The 21,922-nt window shown below is 42.0% G+C and overlaps 1 protein-coding gene across 18 annotated transcripts in view; it reads right to left on the bottom strand.

Moving 5' to 3' along the window:
* Positions 1–21,922, bottom strand: part of Kiaa1217 (KIAA1217 ortholog) — a 474,194-nt gene that overhangs the window by 86,480 nt on the left and 365,792 nt on the right. For all 18 annotated transcript variants that reach the window (XM_037206013.1, XM_037206012.1, XM_037206010.1 and 15 more), the window contains 2 exons: positions 10,576–10,774; positions 6,575–6,668 (listed from right to left, as the gene is read on the bottom strand). In XM_037206013.1, the coding sequence (XP_037061908.1) occupies positions 6,575–6,668; positions 10,576–10,774 (293 nt within the window). The remainder of the gene's footprint in view (positions 1–6,574; positions 6,669–10,575; positions 10,775–21,922) is intronic.

The following is a 21,922-nucleotide window of genomic DNA, read 5'->3' as shown; positions in this document are numbered from 1 at the left end:
ACTAGAGCCTGCAAGATCCTGCACTCTTGCTGTGGGTGGGCCACAAATTTAATTCTAAGCTTTCGAGTAGCAACACAAAGAGGGAAAATGATCATGTACAAGCCTCCAAGTGTCCACATGATAAAAATAAACCAGGAGAAGGGAACTATTCTTGGGAATGAGACGGGATATTTTTACAGTGGGTCCTCGCTAAGGACGGAAAGCGAACATCACGACATCTGTAGCACGGTGGTACTCCTTGTTCTGGGCTATGACCGCACTCCACATCTGCCGTGCCTCAGGATGCCACACTGGCTTTTGGGGAGACATGGAGGTGAGTGCAGCATGATCCATGCCTTCAAAAGACGCACCTTCTTCGGGATAAGGTGAACATGACTTAAAGGGTTAGAACAGGACAGGAGAATGTGTGTGCCTGCTCCTCAGAGGGAAGATGGGGTCACGCTGAGCACTCTGGGAGCCTTCCGCAGCAGGCAGTCTTCCATCAGGCCCTAAAAGCAGCTTTTACTTTTAATTACTTTTAAACAGTTTACTGTGGAAACTTTAAAACATTAAAAAAAAAAAAAGAAAGAAAAATAAGGAGCCCCTATTACCTTTTTATGTTTTTCAATGCTATTTCCTCTACTACTTTTTTTTTAATCTACTGCTGGAGTGCCTTAAAGAAAACTCCGTTCACCATGTCGTTTCACATGTAAATACTTTAGTATGTTTCATTTTTTTTTTAACCACCAACCTGTTATTCTAACCCATATAGTTGCCCTTAATATCTTCTGATGCCTAATACATGTTAGAACTTTCCAAACAGCTTTAAAGATGTCGTTTATAGTTGGTCCATTCTCTTCAAGATCTACACACAGCCCTAGAGCACAGCCTTAAAACTCACAGCACCCACTCCCATGCTTTTGTAGGCTAGTAGTGCCTTGGAGGAAGGAATGGGGTGACTGCCCATTAATGTTAAAAGAGAGGACTTGGTCCATTTTGTGTTGCTATGAGAAAACACCTAAGGGGTTGGGTATCTTGTTGTTGCCCCCCACCCCCATTCTGTCGGATAGGAAATCCAGATAGCATGGTATAGGTGAGTGGTAAGGGTCAGCCTACTCAACACTCTGGCAAAAGGGCAGACAGGGAAATGGTCACGTGAAGAAGGTGCCTGGCATGTGAGTGGCCTCACTTTATGATAACCATGACTGCCATAACTAATCAAGTTTTGGGAACTAAATGAATCCCTTTTGAGTTGGTTCCCTCAGGACCCAATTACTTTTCACTAGACCCCTCTTCCTACCATGACATCGCAGGCCACACTTCTGACACACGAGCCTTTGGGGGAACACTGTGAGTGTTCCATATGTCCCTAGCAGACAGACATATAAAGAGAGACACAGGGGATAGGGAAAAAAAATTGACGTGGGAAGTAAGAACTGAGAAGATGCGAAGTGATGAGCACTGTAGCTAAATCAGCAGAAGCGAGCCATGTACCTTGACTAGGAAGCTAGCCTCCTCACGCAATAGCAGCCCCCTTTCTCTAGCTAAGCAACTGAATAACACAAACAAGTGTTCATCAGCTATAAATATGTGGACTACACCAATGTCTGACTCAACGTTTCGTCTTGAGGATTAAATAAAATTATACTTGCAAGTGCCTAATAAAAGCTCATGAATTAGCACTTACAGGAATATTAGTACAGGCGCCAAAGGGTTATCTGTGAGAGACTTCGTGAGTGACATGGAGAAGGGCTGGTGAATGGCTGGATATTTTGAAGGGCAGGTGCCAGAGAGGTTAATAACTCAATTAAAAATGTTTTTATTTTTTAAATTATGTGTAGGTGTGTATGTCTGTGTGTGGGTTTGTGCACAAGGGTGCAGTACCTGAGGAGGCCAGAAGAGGGGGTGTGATTCCCTGAAGCTGGAGTTACAACTGGTTGTCATCTACCTGAGATGGTAGAACTGAACTCAGGTCCTCTGTGAGAGCGGTACTTGCTCTAACCACTGAGCCATTTCTCCAACCACCAACTCCAGGTTTTCAAATCTCTCCTGCTCCATTGCCTGCACATCCATGGGTGAACATGCACTATGAGTACACACAAAAACAGGCCACTCCATCCTTCAAAGATAGAGAATCAGGGATGTTTTTCTTCAAAAGTGTAATTAGAAATACTAGAAGAAAACCAATGTGAAGATAACAGCTTAGAGCAGTGGTTCTCAATCTGTGGGTCGCAATCTTTTAGGGGAGGGTCGAATGACCCTTTCACAGGGGTCACGTAACAGATATTTACATTATGACTCAAAACAGTAGCAAAACAACACTTATGAAATAGCAACAAAAATAATATTATGTTTGGGGGGTCACCACCAGATGAAGAACTATATTAAAGGAAGCATTGAGAAGGTTGAGAAACAGTGGCCTAGAGGTTACACACTTGGGGGTTGGAATTATAGAAAGAAGATCTAGAAATACATTTCAGTGTCCTTTCACAGGGATTATAGTTTTTAAACAGTAGTTAAAGCAGTGATGAGATAAAAATCACAAGGTCAAGATCAAGCTAAAAGAAGAGCAAATCAAAAAAAAAAAAAAAAAAAAAAAAAAAAAAAAAAACAACAACAAAAACCAGAAAGACAACCAACAGAAAGACAAAAAAAAGTTCAAAATGCATAAATCCTGAACATACTGAAGCCAGTGGGGAGTGATGGAAAGGGCTACGGAATAAAGGAAGCTAGACTGTGCTGCATGGAGGCAAAGAATTTAGCTATGGTGTGGAATGGAAGCTATTGGTGTCTAAGGACACCATTCCTCATTGTCAAACACAAAGCTCAAATAGAAAACAACTGGGAAGCAGTAACGGACTCCAGTTGGTCATTAATTTAAGATGCAAGGTTAATTCTGGGTGTGTGTGTGTCCTAAATGCAAGTCTAGCAGTTGTCTGCGTTCAAGTAAAAAAAAATTAAAGACATATGAGTAAGATTCACAGTAGGCTGAGAGCATTTCACAACGACAGCAGAGACTCTTGGGAAATAATATCAAAGCACACAAAAAAAAGAGAAGCCCCAAATGATAAGATAACCAACCGGGTTTAGTGAATAGGAAGCCAAAAGTTCCCTTTGAGAGCCACAAAACAGACCGGGTGAGCTTTGAGGTATACAGAATTTGTGAATAAGCACACATGATTTATTCAGAAGGGCCTGTCCATATGGTGGGACCAGTCCCCTGGGAGCTGAATTATCAAACCTACCTGATGTAAGGAACAAAAGCCATGTGACTAACTAAATTAGATTGGGGTGCTTTACACCCACATGGAAGAAATCAGTAGACTCAGGAGTCCAGTTAGGTATGTTCAGTTCTAGCCAAGAAGAACAAGTCTCATTAGACACAGAGGCCTCAGCTAGATGTTAAGTGAAAAACTAGATGCCTGCTTCCCCACATAAATTCCATGCACACTCAGAGGCCCATAACCTCAGAGTTAATACTTTGGTCTAACTTGCTTCCTGGGCAACACTATTCTTATCATAAAACTGCTCTGGAGAACTGCCTGTAAATTGCAGATCCACAGTCTTACATTTCTTCTGACTCAAAGGCAAGGTATTAAAGTCCTTGTTTAAGGAAAATCTCAGAGGTCATTGCAGAATCCAGGCGTTGTGGCCATGGCTCCTCGGCTTGTTCCAATTCATATCTTTTTCATATGCATGTTTATTGGGAAGAGTGGGCAGCCCGGAGGTCTGGCCCGGGCTGTCTCTGGAGGCTGGTGAGTGAAGTCTTATGACGTCAGGCACAGAGCTGCTATGACTGATGCCTATGAATGGTTTACCAAGGCATTCTTTCATGGCCACACTCACAGTGCCAACACACAGGAGGGCACAGTGTGCCTTGGCCCACAGTGCAGCTTGGTTTAGTCTGAGTCTACGCTAACAACTGATGCTTGCTCTGTTCCCGTTCTGCTCTTCCCCACTAGCAGTGAAATTTTACAGCTGGGCTGTATATAGGCAAGGCTTAGCAAAATCGCCAGCCTTTTCTGAGCAGGGCGACTGTACTCACTGGGAGAGAGGAAACCAGAGTCCAAAGACGGGGCTGAACGATTTCCACATCTTCAAGTTTTTGGAATCTAGGAAAAGGGTCTAAGTTATAAACTTCAGACATGATCAGACCTAGATGGTTCTCAAAGAGCCTTCTATATTTCTTATTTCTGAGTAATCTTGACTAAAATACAAGGACTTTTCTGCTAATTATGCTATGAACATTTGTTGTACTTCATTTGAGGGTAATGACTGAGTTTCTCTCTCTCTCTCTCTCTCTCTCTCTCTCTCTCTCTCTCTCACACACACACACACACACACACACACACACACACACACACACACACACACACAAACTGTTATCTGAAGTGGGCTGTGAACAATCCAGAAAGGAATCGCTCATGTTTTACCCACAAGCAAAAGCTGAAAGGCTTTGCCTGGAGTCCAGAGCAAAGCCTCCGCATCTTAATGGGTTACACGTATGTGGTTAATATTTGATGTTCCTGGTCCCCTGCCGCAGGTCCTGTGTAGGCGCCACATCTGCTTAAGAGTTAAAACAGGTGTCTTCCTTAGCCACACACAGGGCTCCCAGAAACAACTGTGGGGCGCCTGTCTGAGGAAGGGCTCTGTGTAACAGAAAGAGAACACAGAAAACTTCAGGTGGAAGGAAGGCTGGGCACATCCAAACTAAAGACATTTAGCATTTCCCCAGGCAGAGCACAGCAGAGTCAGTCATACAAGCCAGGGTCTCATAATGTCCACTTAGGCTCCATTAATGGCACGGCCCATTGTCTCCAGACGGCTCCAGCTTGCATTTAAAGTATAACTGACCAAGAACAAATCTCAAAATTCTGGACTTTTCTGAAATAGCACTGCAGCCTTTTAGTTTGAATCACATAGTATTTTACACAGGAAATAAAAGAAACAGGAAAAAAAAAAAGAAGTTGAGGACATAATAGGTCTTTGCCTTCAAAATGGTGGGCTCTGGTCCCACTGTGACTTGACTCACATTACAATTCAGAATTTCATGGAAATTCTTCAAGAGCCCTCAGTTGGCTCTCCTGACCCCTTTCTTGGTTTTAAATCCACATACCCCATGTAGAAGATAGAGCTGTGGTCCCCCCATAGATTCTGCATCCTAATGCCCTGCACATGTGATGTTAGGTTACAAGGGAAAGGGACACTAAGGCTGCTATTAGCTTCCCTGAAAGCAGGGGGATTTCGCAGACTATTAGTAGATCCACAGTAATTTCAAGTGTCTTTAAAAGAGGACAATAGAAGATGGGAGACTTGACAATAAAAGCAGGGCCAGAGGGATGTCATTTTATTGGGATTGAAAATAGGATTGCAAATCAATATAGGTAACTTCCAGAAAATAGGACACACACACACACACACACACACACACACACACACACACACACTGACCATTTAGAAAAGAATTTGGCTTGACTGGCCAGTCCTTATTTAGACCGGTAAGACTCTCTAGATACATAAGGCTGTAAATCCATGTTGTTTTAATTCACTAAATTTGCCATCATTTGTTATAGCAGCAAGAAGAAACACATGCACAATGTGAGGAAGTCAAGTGCCACCCTTTCACTGAAAGTCCTGTAGGAAATAATGCCTAGTTTTGTTAACCATAAGAAGTATTTTTTTTTAAAAGTTGAACTCCAGTGTCCTTGTACACACTGTATATGTGTTGGGGAAGGGATGCACTTTGAGAAATTGACTTTTTTACTCCCCACCTTTATTTAAGCTAGACACAGCCCTTCCCAGTGGACTTGCATTAATGTGATTGATTCTCAGACTCTTCTCATATATAGTTTTCCTGTATTTTTTTTCATCCCAAATATCCCCAAGTATTAGAAATACTGAGGTAATCTCCCAAGATGGCCTAAATCTAGAGAGTTCAGTTTCCAAATCATGTAGGTATTTATAGTCTGCCCTGAGCATGGTCCCGAGAAGATTTGGTGATACTTACTATTAAGAGCAAACAGCCCTGTGTTAGCAGGTGAGCAGCTGCATGAGGATGTTGGGACCTGAAAGGCTGTGGTGAGAACAAGAATTGCTTTTCCACACAACTCGCGCATTTTGTTTGTTTGTTTTTACTGAGTGAAGCCATTGCAGCAGATTCTCTAGCTAAGCTAATGCATTGCGGACCAAGGCTACTGAGTTGGAAGACAGTCAAGATACCTTTGAGATCTTCGGAGTACAGATTTATCTAAACTCTATGCTTGGGGTTGAGGATACAGAATAGCCCAGTGAAAGGGCACTGCTAGCATTGGAGAGACCCAGCATTCCACCCTGAGCACCACTAAAATAAGTAAGTGAATGAATAAAACTGAGAACTGAGATCCAGGCTAAGGGAATGAAGTTAGAACCAGCCCCATTCCACTCCCTTTGCGCCAAATGACCAGGAAATCTTACTGTTTTACCAATGACCAAATAATGAGTCACCAATGAGACAAGTCACGTGATCCCGGGAAATGTGGCAGTGGGATGGTAGTGGGATGGGAGAAGAAGGGAGAGTGAGCGGGAATTCGGTCAGAACTGGAACGGCAGTACTCACCCTCATGTCTCCGTTCACAGCTTTGGCCATGTGGTTAAAGGCATGTGAAGGATCCTTGTTGTATACTTTGAGAAGGGATCTGTCTTGGATATTCCTGGAATCAAACACATCCATCACTATGGCAGACGAAAGGAGCCTGATTCTCGCCATTTCCTCTCCCTGTCCTTAAGCATCAGGCAAAACACACAGACAGACACTCCGGCGGTCGTCTACTATGAACCAGACAAAAAGTCCTTTCACCACAAAATGGGCAAAGATAAATAAGGAAAAGAAGAAGAAAAATGACTCTGGCTTTTCTTCCCTCGTCTCGTTCCTAGGGAACGTGTTATTCTTGCAGTATTAACGTCCACCCATAAATATCAGGTAACAAGAACTTGCTTTCAGGTTTCAGAGTGTGGAAAACTAACACTCCTGAAGGCAGTAAAATGCCAATATTTACACTACTTCAAAGAGCTTTGGTTAATATTTAAATATTTAATTGTTTACTTTGCCTAAACACCTGGTTTTCTCCTTATCTAATAAATGTACACATAACAATGATTTTTTTTTTGCTTTCAGACATGCTCAGCACAGGAAACAAAATATATACAGAATGTAGAAAAAATATCAAAAGAGATCAAACTCAGTATATTTAACAATGCATTTTTGTCCTCCCACAGTACATTTTAAAAAACGCTTTTCTCCCTTTAAATTGAAACACAAAGGAAAAGTAGCACATAGAGTCTTCTTTGATTTTGATCCCAGTTGTTAGAGCCAAGAAAGCCAACTGCTGAAGAAGACGGGGTCCTGCATCCTGCTCAAAGCCTGCCTTCCGATCCCATGAGAGGGGCCCTTCTCTCTCCTTAGGTTGTTCTGTGGCCCCTCCAGCTCATCTACACTGTGCTTCCATCCAATGCTGGCTGGAGCTGAGGGAGAGTGGGCAGGCAGACGGTCTTCTTGTAGGTGTATTTGCACAAGCACAGGGAGCCTTAGGTTATGTTTGTGTTTTAAATGAAGGGCAGGATTCTTGGAGGAGTCATGTTTCTCTCTAAACATCCACCGGTCATTGCTTTGAAGCACCAACCAGTCTTAGCTTGCGTGGTTGCTTCCTGTTTCAAGTAGCTCATTAGAAGTGAGCTTGGGGAAGCAGGTAGCTTTTGTTATCAACAGGGGCTAGGCTAATCTGGAGGAGAGAGTCTGGAGTAAGGATGTGGCGGTTCATGAAAGGAACCCAGCCTCTGGCTAGCAGACATCGAGTGTGACATGTGTCTGGAAATCTCACTCGCCATGAGAAAGGCTTACTACGATTGTAAATGTATTTAAAATATATGAACTTGGTTTATGATTAATATAGAAACATATTCATCCAAGATGAGCCAACAGTAAAAGGCCAGACTGCATTATTGTGACATTTACCAAACAGCATCCTGACCTGAACTCTCTTCAGTACCTCCCTGAGGAAAATGTATGAAGCCAGCACGATAATGAACTAGTCAAATGGTTAGCAAATAGGCTCTGGCTTCTAGAACACGGAAAGACATAAAGTGGAATTTTATGACTTAAGAAAATTAAAGCCATTGTCTTTACTTAACATCTACCTGTATTCTTCTTTTAATGTATTACATAACATTTGTGGTAAAAAATTTCCACCATTAAACATAACTATAATCAAAACATCTTATGTACAAAAGCTAAAAATTAAATGGTACCATGGGGAGGATATACACGATCATTTAAGGTAAACATTACATTCACCAAACAAAACTGTTTTACCCTGGACACTTTTAGGCTCTTTTTCACATTTAAATTAAAGAAACAAAAACCAACTCAAGGAGAGGGAATAGTAGGCTAGGTGCCAACAAGTTATCATTATTGCAATAAAAAAACAAACAACACACTAGTAGTTTTGAGAATTATTCGGTTGTGTGTGTGGTTGTGTGGATCTGGGGTGGGGGTGGGGCACGGACTAAGACCCAGGTCTCGTTCCTGGCAGGCAGGAGCTCTTCTCTTAGCTGTACCCTCCAGTTACCAGCTGTTTTATCAGCTGTTTCCATTGAGGAGGACCATGACCTTTTTCCTCCTCAGTCTTCCCATGTCCCCTCTTGACATTCCCACAGAATGCAAAACCAAGCCTACGGAGCCATTACCGTAGGACTCGGGAAAGGCTTTAGAAAATGATAACTTATAGCAATATGCAAATGTTTCTATAGGTGGAAAGCGGACGCAGTCCAGTCACTCCCAGTGGCCTCCTGACAGCCTTAGGGGCTGCAATCAAGTGGACTTGCTTACTTGCACACGTAGTCACTATTATTGTCCACCAATGCCTCTACCCGTGAATGTGGAAATACAAGGTGATTGTGAAGAGATCTGTCCATGTAAAAAATACCACATGGCTTTATATTATGACAGGTATATATTTGGAATATAATGAGATTATATCGGATTTAAGTTTATGTTTTGTAAATTAAAAAAAAATGGTGACAGCTTGATTAATAATTTATCTAAAAAATAAGCATGCCTTTTCAGTTATCATAAATATTTAAGCCTGTTTTCCAAAAGCAGGAAGTTGCACAACAGATGTAGCACCCAGAGCTTGGGGCGTGTGTCAAATTCTGAAAGCCCGAAATTACTCAGACACCTTGGCACCTGTCTCCATACGTCATCTGGGATCGCTGTTAGATACGAACCAGCTTGTGCCCGTGTTCGGCAGGCACAGTTTTACAAAGTGCTACTTGTTATTTCCATGATGAAGAAACAGGGGAGCCTGCTATTCCCAGGGTAGTGACCAGAAAACCTGAGTTGCACCCCTCACGATTTGGACTGAGCATTTGAACATCCAGGATTTGTGTGTGGGGGGGGTGGGTGTGTGGGCGTGTGGGTGTGTGAGTTTTAACTGGCTGTATGCTCTTGAATAATACCCTAATTTTGGTACACCTGAGTTCCTGGTTCCATACAATGAAAGAGCTAGATTAAGCATTTGGCTTCTAAACCATTTAGGGGCTAGACCAGCAAGTGCTTGTATATATGGATCCAAATCCTGTTTCTCCAGTTGTTTGGCTGGGACAGATCCGAAGGGTCCCTTCACTCTATCGACAACACCATTGCAGTCAATGACAAGACTTTCGTCTCCTTGGTGCTTGTATTCCTGTTAATCTGCCCAACTGGGCTTCCCGGAGAAAGTCCATTCGGCAAGTGACACCCTTGGGTAAAAGATGACTCTTAGAAATGGAATGTGAGACTACTTCTCAGTATCTTTGGTGGGTACTAAGTCTAGTTTTTATTTCAAAGTTGTGAGGCACAAGCGAAGACCCAGTAGGCTCATTATTGAACACACCTACGTATAGGTTCTGTCATGGGAGAAAGGGCACTTTGTGAGGGAGTTCGAAAATTTCAGCCTTAAGTAAGCCTTTAGCTCTTGGTATTTCTTTTTTTGTTTTTAAATCAAATATTTCTTTTTTTTAATTAAAGATTTATTTATTTATTATGTATATAGTGTTCTGTCTGCATGTGTCCCTGCAGGTCAGAAGAGAGCACCAGATTTCATTACAGATGGCTGTGAGCCACCACGTGGTTGCTGGGAATTGAACTCAGGACCTTTGGAAGAGCAAGCAGTACTCTTATCCTCTGAGCCATCTCTCCAGCCCCAGCTCTTGGTATTTCTTATCACATCTCTGGGCTTTAGTGTCCTTGAACTTCAGATAAAATGCAGTCCTGGGTCATTCTGGGTCATTTCTTACATTCCTTTCAGCTATGATACAGACAGAGCTAGTAGCACATCCAAAGGTCTGCGTGGAAGAAGTTTGTCCACATCTTTGTATTTAACTTTAGGCATCTAGAGGGTAGATTCCCATCTGTGTGCAGCAGGTCTTACCAAATGTAATGACTGGGCTTTCTCCATCAGGATGAGGAAAAACTCAGACTGAGCACACTCTAGACATCCAAATGGTGGCCAAAGACCCTCAAAATAAATTAAACAAACACCCCAAAACTACTACCTTAAACAATGCCCCCAAACGACTTACCTCACATCATTTAACTCATAATAGACATTTCTGCTTTCGTCTTTGATGTAGATGGCAACACTAGGCGACTCCAGCATTTTCATGGTGAGCTGCTGTGGAAAGGCACTTACAAAGAGAGCACGGATCGTGTCTGCGCTTGTGATTTCATTCGGCATCTGCAGCTGTTTGGTTTCATCTCCGTACTGGAGGTAGAGAACACCTGCATGCAAAAGAATCTGCAGTTACCAGCTTGCAGATCAAGAAGCATGGAATGTGAATCAGAAGCTGAGCCACTTCTACCCTACTGTAGTTATAGATGTCCAGAACAATCTTGAAGAGCCAGGAATGGGGGGTGCTCATCTGGAGCTTCCACAAAATGCATTATCTGGTTATCAGGTAAGTACCTGGTTTTATTCTTTGGGCAGGTGTTAGCCAGGCCATTTCCCCATTGTTTTAGAATCAAAAGGACAAGGATCTAACCTTGCTACCTATAGCAAAAAGCAATACAGAATGGCCTCAGAAGGTATATTTAGGACTCTGACCCTGCAGGGTTATTTTTAGGATGTGGTTCATTAACTGGAGACATAATCATTATAGCAATGCATAAGGTCCAGAGCTTGTTTTAGGAGTTCATTCAGAAACACTTCAAGCGGAAAAAGCATATTTCTGTGGTTTTACTATAGCTATTGAATGTTTATATCATATTAAACTCCCCTCAGGAGGCTGGCACCTTGACATACCAAATAAAAATGGGCCAAGTTGGTTACCACAGATACCATCACTGAATGTCAGAGTTCCAAGGGGGTAGCACATGTCTTGTTTTAGCCAATGAGATATTAGCCAATGTGGTGCAAAATGAAGACCTGACATTTGCTGGCACACTGGATTTGTCTTCTTGATGAGCAAGGTTTGACCGTGTCCCCTAACTGAACCTAAACTTGAGGACTCCAAGCTAGGCTCAGAGAGAGGTGGAATGTAGAAGAACGGGAGCCCCGTCTGACAGCCCCAGCAACGCACCCTCGTGCAGCAGGGAACACTGGATGAACATCTGGGTCGTGAACTCCCCAGCCATGTAAGAGAAAGGACGCATTCCCCACCAAGCACTGCTGCAACTGGAGAGTCCTAGCCAGTAAAGGACTGTAGGAGCAGTCTCAAGCTACCATGCTTGCTACCGTGGTGTGGATATCAAATGTCCCCATGGGTTCATATGTTAGCACACTTGTTCCCCAGCCAGGGGCACTGTTTGGTTAAGTTATGAAGCCGTTAGGAGATGGAGCCTTGCTGGAGGAAGGACATCCCTGGAGGCAGGCTTTGGGGGTTTATAGATGGCCCCCATTTACTCTTCTCTTTTCTGTTGTGTGTAGAGGAAATGTGATCACTCGGCTTCATGTTCTTGCTGCCACACTTTCCTTGCCTGTTGCCATGTTTTCTCCCACCACGGTGGACTCTACCCCTCCGGAACAGTGAGCCAAAATGAACCCTTTTTCCCCTAGCTGTTTTTTGTCAGGGTATTTTATCATAGTTACAGGAAAAAAAAACCACACTTGTCTTCACCGGCTGTTTGGACATGGATAATTGAAAAGCTAAATCAAAGACATCAAGGCTGCATCTGGATTCTGGTGTTTACGGATTTGTGAGACGTCGCTGGGGAGTAGACTAGCACCAGCAGGGAAATATTAGTGGGCAGAGATGGAAAAGGAAACAGATGGCTTTCAGTTAACTACAGCATCTAACAAACACATCCTCCAGAAAGTCCACTGAAATGGCAGGGAGGTAAGAAAAAGCACACATCGAAGAATGAAAAGAAGGAGAGAAGATAAGGGACAGAAGAGAGAAAGCTAACACCGAAATCTTCAAGGGAAGAATTCATTATAAAGTGAGTAGGACCAAAGAAACCCATGAGTGTCAGGCTACTTTTGAACATGGACCTACAGAGCTGAAAAGATGAGGCTTGACTCAACTTCATTTTTTCCCAACGGAAAAGATGTGTCTATCTTTCCCTTCCTTCGCCACTCAACCAAGGAACTCTACACTGTGTCCATTTTACAAGTCTAAAGAGCTTCGCCAAGATTGGATTATGGCTCATCAGGCTTACGGGACCATGCTAGGGGGATGGCACCCTACTGCAGGAACCAGAGGAACTTCCTTAGAAAGCTGAGTGACCCAGAAGAAGAGACCCTCAGATTCTGTGAAAGAGTCACATCAGTCACCAGGTTTGAACATCTGTCAACAGGAATGAATGACTATACCTCCTGCTGTCATACTAACAGACTTCCAAGCATTTCAGACACTTTCTGAGAGCTTTTAACATGAAAGAAGAGAGCATTTGAGATTTTTATCAGTCATCTACCTTCCTAGAAAAAAAAGGTTGGGTAAAAAACAAAAACAAAAACAAAAACAAACAAACAAAAGGCAGAAAAAACAAAGACAATTTCAAAAAGATAGACTATAAGTTGTCTTTTCACTCTCCCAAACTAAGATTCATGAGACTGCAGATTGGAAAGGGACATGAAATGCCCAACGTACTCAGACTTGTCTCTGGTACGTGGAAGATGACAGGCCCTGAAGGCTCGCGGAGGTGGGGGAAAGTCACAGAGGAAGGACCAGGCATCAGAAAGACGTCATCTTTCTCAGTATCAACCAGGGGCCAAAGGACAAGAGCAGCACTTAAGAAATTCCAGTGGAATATACTTCCCATGTCGGTTTCTCCCCCTCCCCATCATCAGCCAGCTCTCTATTAAAGCCATCTTCTCAGTGAGGGTTTCTCTAGATACTTCGCCTAGAATTCCAACACTGCTTCCCTATTGTTTTATATCCCATCCTTGCTTTCTTTTGATTTCTTAACTTTTCTCACCATGTGCTGCTACAAACTTCTATCTTAATCCTTGACCTCAGGTCTGGCTGGTGCAGCTGCCAGCTGGGTACCCATGTCCAGTTACAGAACATGACAGTCCCGAGAGGATGGGGATGATAATGCCTTTGCAAACAGAGGGGAATGGTGTTTTCACACTTGACTCTGGAAAGGTATTTGCTTTGATCTTTTAGCTAGAATAAGTTTCAAGAGAATATTTTCTAAAATATTTATTTATTTTATATTTTTAGGTATAGATATGTGTGCCTGGGTGGGTTTATGTACATAATGTGTATGCAGAAGCCCATGGAGGTCAAAGGAAGGCACAGATTACCTGGAACAGGAGGTACCAGGGGCTGTGAGCAGCCACATGGGTGATGGGAACCGAACCTGGATCCTCTGGAAAAGCGGCAAGCTCTCTTCGCCACTAAACCCTCACGCCAGCCCCAAGAGGAGGGAATGTTGAAAGGATTTTTTTTTGGTCATTGCTCTTCATATCTTCAAAGTACTTAATGTTATCATAGGCCCTCTTCTTTTCCTCCCTTTCTGTGTGTATATGTGTGTGGTGTGTGCATGTGTGTGGTGTGTGCACGTGTGTGTATGGATAGATTTGTTTGTGTGTCTGTGTATGTGTGTGGGGAGTCATCCTTGACCACTCTTCTACCTAATTCACTGAGGCAGGGCTTCAGAATCAAACCCAGAGCTCACTGATATGACTAGCCTTGGTAGCCATCTTGCTCTGGCGATTCCCTATCTCTGCTTCAGGGGTACTAAGCATCCCACAGCTGAGACCATCTCTATTGCAGCTTCTTAAATAAACATAAACCAAATCAATTAATACATATTTAGTCATCTAAAAGGGACTCTGGGTAAGGGACTATTTGAGCTGTAAATTTTTTTTCTAGACGATGTACTTAGCCTCGTCGTAGGATCTCGTTTATAAATTAAATGTTTCCTTGTCCCAAGCAGTTCTGTTACACCTTTCTGACCATCCCACGTCAGATCCTCAGGGAGGGAGTTCTCCTGTGTGCCTATGAGGTTACAAATCCCTTAGAGTGCAGAGGAAATCTTTCAGGCCTGTCTGATCACAGACTGTGGGGCGTTTTGCTCCAAATGAGAATTACGGTGATTGTCCCATGGATTAGCTCATGTCATAGGAAAAGGCTACAACCATTCCTGAAGGCTGGGTCTGCAACAGTCCCCAGGTGAGGCCTCTACCGAACCGCCTGGCAGCAGTTCAATACCCTAGCCTTGCCACCCCAGCAGGCCTGCTTTTCATCGCCACATCTGCATTCTGGATGTGTGTGTGCTGGAAATAGAATTTAAAGACTCTGAGTGGAAACAAATTGGGTCTAAACTCCAGTGACCTCAGGTCTGGCTGGTGCAGCTGCCAGCTGGGTACACATGTCCAGTTATAGAACGTGACAGTCCAGAGAGGATGGGAATGATGCCTTTGCAAACAGAGGGGAGTGGTGTTTTCACACTTGATTCTGGAAAGGTTTTTTAAAGATTCTTAAATTCAGGAGGAATTCTCTTAATATGTGATGGCATTATAATGGCACAGTGATAAACTAAAACCCACATGGCTTCAGCAAGTCCACAGAGAAAGGACCTGCTCCAGGTACACGAAGGATGTTTGTGGGGCACAATCTCATTTTGCATGAAGAAGAGAATAATTGAAACACGTTTATTGGATAGCCACTGCATGCCAGTCATGGGACATGGATTCCATCCTATCAGACAACATTCTTGTCCAAGTGTTACTATGACCCAATCTCATGGTATGGAAGGAAATATTAATAGAAGCTCATAAGATCCAAGTGGCTTGCCTTGAAGTTACAGCCAATAACTAAGACTCACACACAATTCCATTTTGAAGATCCTGCAGCCTTGAAAGCATACTGCTTCTGAAATTCTACATTCAGTCTGTTCATCTAGTCTTGGTCATCAAGTGATCTGAGCAGGCCTTATATTTTTTCAAATGACCATGTGGCTTGAAGAACAAGTTGAGGACAGTTAGGAAAGACATTCCATCTTTAACCCAACTGAAGGGAAGGCAGGCACATGGAAGGAAATTCCACACTCCAAGGGCTGGGCTGAGAGGTTATAGGGAAGGAGGGAGCCCAGAAAGTCACACCAAGGTTCTGAAATGAACCTCAGAATGTTTGGAGTCCTCCTTAAAACAACCTAGACAACTGAGATTGCTTCCACCTCAATGGCTTTGCAAAAGCATTGTGGATTTTATCTAAGAATCTTAGTCACAATAAAACAAAGTGCATTGGGCAGGCCATTCCTGTGTCATGGATATATCGTTACCACCTTCTAAACCTTGGTGTTGGTCCCAGAATGAAGGACAGCTCATATATTCCTTACTGTAATAAAGTATCTAAGGATGTTCACAGTGTGACCTCAGCCTCCTAGACCTAGACTCACATCATCACACCTTCCCAGGTACTGTGAGTGATACTGGACACATCACCATGAACATTCAGTCTGTTGAGCCATCAGCTTATAAGGGTCTTCTTGTCCATACTTTGCTTTACACACACACATATCTCCTTTGAACATGCTTCCTTCTCTATGTTAATTAATCAGAACTGTTGCCATGGTGATAAATACCTGAGAAAAACAGCTTAAGATGAGACAAATCTATTTTGGTTCACAACTTCTGAGGTTTTAGTTCACTGTAGCTGAAAGGAAAGCATGTCTGAGCCAAGCAGCTTACCTCATGAGAGTCAGGAAGCAGAGAGAATGTGTGATGACAGGCTTTTTCTTTCTTCCTTTTATGCCAACCAGACCCCCAGCCTATGTACAGAATAGTGTTTCCCACATTCATCAGTCCTCTCTGAAAACACCCTCCCAGACACAACATGCTTTACTAATCTCCCAGGCACTTTTCAATCTAAGGGAACTGACATTCAAGATCAACCACTACAGTCCCTAACCACATCTCCATCAGAAGTTCATTATGTGTTGAGGAATTTGCTTTCTTCACATACATGCTTATGATGTGTTTTATTGAGACTGCAGGCATGGCTCTCACTTTTTCACTACGGTTGCTTGTATACAAGCCACTTTATCTCACCAGATGGTAACATACAATACAGTGTGAAGTACCTCATAGATGCTCAAATATATTTACTTTAAATGAATTCAATTCTCCCTGTACAGTGGTTGTGTTCCTCTGATACATGCTTGCTTCCTGGAATGACAACACATTACTCCTGGAAGGCATTCTCCACGGGCAGGTGATGCAGCAATTCCAAATGATCTAAGTTCCCCAGTTTCTCCAAATCCACTTTGAGATTATGCAAACCACAAATCATTACACACATCACTAGTGGCAAAAGGCCAATGTTTGTGAATATATGAAGAGCTCCTGTAGTAATTTCTGAAGAGAAAATATGCTTTCAAATCATGGAAATTATTAAAATAAAACCAGAAAGATCGTTTTTAACATTTACAAAATTGGCAAAGGGATGTACAATAAAATCAGCAGTACTGAGAAAAATTAGAAAGATATTCTCAAACTTCTCTTGGAAAGGCTCTTTGTAAATATACATTCAAAATTCCCAGAATATGCAGTTTCAATTAAAAATTCCAACTCTGCACATTTAGACACAAAGATATCTTTTCCAGAGAACTTAAATTATCAGAACAATGTGGATAAGGGAGAATGTCCAACCATGGGGGTTGATTTGATGAATGGACTCAATAAATCAGTCTATTCACTGGGACACTGATGTTTTACTAAATTTCTAACAGCTTATGGCAATGAGCAGGACACATTTTTGTTCAGTGACAGGGCATAAAACAAAATGGAAAGGAACCAAATTTATAAAAGTTAATTACCTTGATAGGGCAGTTGTACAAACTTTAAAACTTATGAAAATTTGAGGGGCCTCTTTAAGAATAAAAACATAAAGCTAGCTATGAAAGTGAGCATTCAGGTGTGGGGCCTGAATCTTGCTTTCATTAGTTCTTGTCAAGTTTATGTATTTGATTGGTATATATTAAAATACTAAAAGTGCCTGAAGGGTCCACTCAAACTCCTTTATACTCTTCTGCATAGCCCTTATAAAACAAGATTTGGTTTAATCATCTTTCAGGACAGCTTGCTCACATTCAAAGTGACTGACCAAGAGAATAACACCTTCTTGGTTAAGTAGGTCATTTCTTAAGCCAGAAGAGATCAACCAAGGTTGTCTGATTATATCACTCAGTAGAGTTGTCAGAGTGTAAGTGGATGTCAGCATGGAGTAGAAATGGGAATTTAATACAGGTGAGACTGAGTTATACTTAATACATCGAAGTACCCTTAAGAAGTGCTTATTATTAAAAATTTACAAAAAAATATGTACTCAGAGGGACATCATAGATACTGAAGAATCATCTTTATTTACTAGACAAGTTCCTACTGTGTGCCAGCTCTCTTGTACAATCTTGAGTATACAAAATAATCACAATCATAATAGATATAGATAAAGGCTAAGAGAAATACAGTACACTTATAACTTTAAAAATAGTTTAGTATTTAAGTTGATTTTCTTAAGTATATCTGCCAAAAGAAAAAAAATTTCAAATAAGCTTAATGCTCAATGATGAATTGTTAAAAAGCCCCATCTTTAAATTTGGGTTATTTTGCGTGTGTGCTTTCTATATTGGAAGAGTGAACAAGCACAGTTAATGCAAGAAAGAGAAACAAAAGGTGCACAGTCCTGAAAGGGGCAGCAAAGGGATGGAGAAGGTTGGAGAGGGTCCTGAAGAGAATGAGGAGCAGAGCAGCACAGTGCAGGAATTCATGAGGACTCAATGTGGATGAATGGTGCTGGAACAGTTCAAAAACAAACAGCAGCCCAGAGGCTGGAAAAATGGGGAATACATATTGTTAAATAGAACTTGTCGTTTATAATAAGGCTGGCAATTCTGAGGAACACTGATAAGCAGCAGGGCTCGCCCCACCCTGAATCAACACCATTAAAACACTGTGGTCTTTGGCACAGCACAAATAAGATTATGGAGGGAAGCAGAACCCAGGGAGAGACAGGTTTTTATGAAGGCCTGAAATATGATAGGAGTGGTTCTAAAATTCATGTCGATTCAATAAATAGTCCCAGAAAAATTGGTTTTCCATACTGCAAAAGTAAAATATATCACTTTCTTATGCCATAAGCAGAAAAAATTCCTGTTAGGTTTGAGATCTGCATGTGAGGAAAAACTATGAAATTTTTAAAGGCCAGTAACACAGGAAGGTGCATTCTAGTATACTGACAGAAGGGGCCTTTAAAAGAAAAATAAAACACAGAGAAAGATAATGTTTTATTATCCCATATTAAAATGAGTATTTGATACAATGGAAGACACTGTAAACAAAGAAAACAAACCACATCCTGAAAGAAGATACTCATAAATCAACAAGAAAATAGAAAAATAGAAAATGGATAGTAATAGACATCCGAAATGAAAATAAACAAGCAAGTCAATGAAGAAGAAACTCCCCAGGCCAATAAACAGTAAAACGTTCTCTATAATTGAAGATATAATTTGAAATGAAAACATACTATTTTATCCTCAAGTAATGGTGAGAGAATGAGAAAACGGGCAGTGAGAGGGTAAATTCACCCACTCCTTTGGAGAGAGTTAAGATTTGTGTCCCGTTCTTGGCTGTGTCTTTGCTGTCCATCACAGACAAAACCTCACGAACATGCTCCAGGAAATCCCACTGTAGCTCCATTTGCCTGTGGTTGTCTCAGTGGTGCATTCACACAGTGGAATATTAGACAGTGCTTATAAGGAAGGGGAATCATGTCTGTTCCCAGAGCTATATCTCAGCAACATAAAGCTGGGTGGCCATGGAGACTAGAAAACGACGCATACAGTCCCACTCAGTAGAATGTGACACGGGACACATAATCAGACTCTTGCTTGTGAGTACATACAAACACAGCAGATGCACCAAAATCTGCATGGCAGCTGTACCCTCTAGCTATTGGTTAGCTCTGGGATAGGAAAGGATATGTGGGCTTACATCATGCTACCTCTTTAAAAATGTTTGTTAATTAAGAGGTCTCAGTTATAGAAATAGCTTTTTCTTCATAAAAGTTGATTCATCCTTATATATCAGTTGTTATGTGTTGGACATTGACCTATATACCCTTCCCAAATATTACCTCATTTAATCTTTACAATGCTCTCATTTCATAGAGAAGCTTTGGGTGACTCAGTTAATGACCTTATCCATCATGCTATGCCATTTCTCCACTGATAAACAGATCTGTTTATTTTTGACAATGTCTACTATATTGTTGTTTTCTATAATTTTCCAATTTAAGATACCAAGAAAAGACCATTTTTTGTTTTTGTATTTTTTAATTAAGAAATTTTTTATTCATTTTACATACTAACCATAGATACTCCTCTCTTCCCTCCCCCCACCCCCAGCCTTCCCCCTAACCCATCCCCATTCCCTCATCCGACAAGGTAAGGTCTCCCATGAGGACTCAGCAGAGCCTGGTACAGTTGAAGCAGGTCCAAGCCCCTGCCTTTGCATCAAGGCTATGCAACATGTCCCACCATAGGTAGTGGGCTCCAAAAAGCCAGCTTCTGTACCAGCGAGGGACCTGATCCTACTGCCAGGGGGCCCCTTAAGCAGATCAAGCTACACAGCTGTCTCGCTTCTACAGAGGGCCTAGTCCAGTCCCATGGAGGCTCCACAGCTATTGGTCTAAAGTTCATGAATTCCCTTAGCTTGGTTTGGTTGTCTCTGTAGGTTTTCCCATCATGATCTTGATGCCCTTTGCTCATAGATCCCTCTTCTCTCTAAAAGAGACTATTTTTAAGGAAATTATCAAAATGGGATTCAAGAGATGGCTTAATGGTAGTGAATACCAGATGCTCTAATAGAGGAACCAGGTTTCATTCCAAGCACCACCATGGCATCTGTGTAACTCTAGTTCCAGGGGATCTGACACCCTCTTCTAGCCTCCAAACCTCAGGTAAGCTAAGGGTACATAGACATACATGCCGGCAAATAAAAATAAAATAAATTTTAAAAAACTTAAGTCCAATCTGGGCATGGTGGCAACATCTTTAATTCCAGCATTCAGAAGGCACAGGCAGGTGGATCACTGTTAGTTCAACACTAACCTGGTCTACACGGTAAGTTACAGGCCAGACAGGATTATATAGTGAGGTCCTGTCTTGAAACAAAACAAAAACCCAAAATAACAACAACAACAATAAGGGGCAGTTTTCAAGATAATGTTGATAATAATGATGACAACACTCTTTTAATAGCCTTTCCCCACAGATCATGCAGATCTGACTGAGAAATTAAAACCTGGGTGCAGCCTGGGAATCTGGACATTTTCTTTGGCTAGTGATAAAGCAAAGGTCCTGAAATTCCATAGTAGCAAGCAAAAAAACAACAGTAACAAAAGGAAGAATTAGATCTTTTGAAGAAAATAAAAACAAACAACAACAACCCCCCCCACAAGATCCAAGAAAAAAAGGAAGTAAAGGAAGGAAAGAAGCCCAGCAATAATGACATAAAATAATGAACAATAACAACAACAAATGTATAGGGCAGTTCTGATACATGCTCTCTTAGCTCAGACTCCGGCTATACTTTTTAACAAAAGGCATACAAGCTTCCTTAGGAGACCTGTGCATCCTGTACTGTCTTCTTTCTCACTGACCAGCACATGTAAGCACTGTCATGGTTTGCCAAGAGTGTCCCCCGACAGGTCCACGTGTTGAACATTCATTTGCTCCCTAGCTGGTGGTACTACTTGAAGAGGATTCTGGAAGCTAATGAGGCAGACCCCAGGGGCGTGGCTGCGAACGGGGCGTGGCTCGGAACGGGACGTGACTGCTCCACCTGAAGCTTCCTTGCTCTGTTTCCTGGCTGCCCTAAGGTAAGAACATTTTCCACCGCATGCCCATGCCAGCATGCTGCTCTGATCAAGCCATGGAGGCCACGAAACCATGAGCTAAAGGAATTTAACCTCCTGTAAGCCATTTCTCTCCGGTATTTGGTCACAATGATGAGAAAAATAATTACTGCACGCAAGATTGTGGCCACTACTGAGAAATCAAAACTATCTGAAATCTCCTGTGTAAAATAGCAGGGCTTCACACAGTAATAACCAATAATCATTGCACATGAAACTATACTTAGAAAAGTTTCTACTATGCAGTGCTAATTGTTTTTGTATAACCACATGGAGATTAAAAAAACTGCCAATAGGTGGTGTCATAAATTGATTAGCTTAGAATTCTTTTATTTTCTACTGTTGGAGAAAGAATTCTTCCTGGAAATGTATGGCTTGCTTGTCTCTCAAGTTCGAGTAGAGAGGTGTGCACATATCAACACAGGAGCAAAAGTTGAGTTCACCAAGAACTTCTGGAGGAAGCTTTTAGGCCACAGGGGTTAGGGGGCCTCAGTACACCACAAATCATGCTAATAGCAAAGAGATAAAGTTCTTTTCTGACAACAGACACTACCAGTGGATGTCA

The sequence above is a fragment of the Peromyscus leucopus genome, chromosome 5 (assembly GCF_004664715.2).
Source record: "Peromyscus leucopus breed LL Stock chromosome 5, UCI_PerLeu_2.1, whole genome shotgun sequence".
NCBI classification, from domain to species: Eukaryota; Metazoa; Chordata; class Mammalia; order Rodentia; family Cricetidae; genus Peromyscus; species Peromyscus leucopus.
Note: the sequence above shows the minus strand (reverse complement) of the source record. Positions and strands in the feature narration are given on the sequence as shown.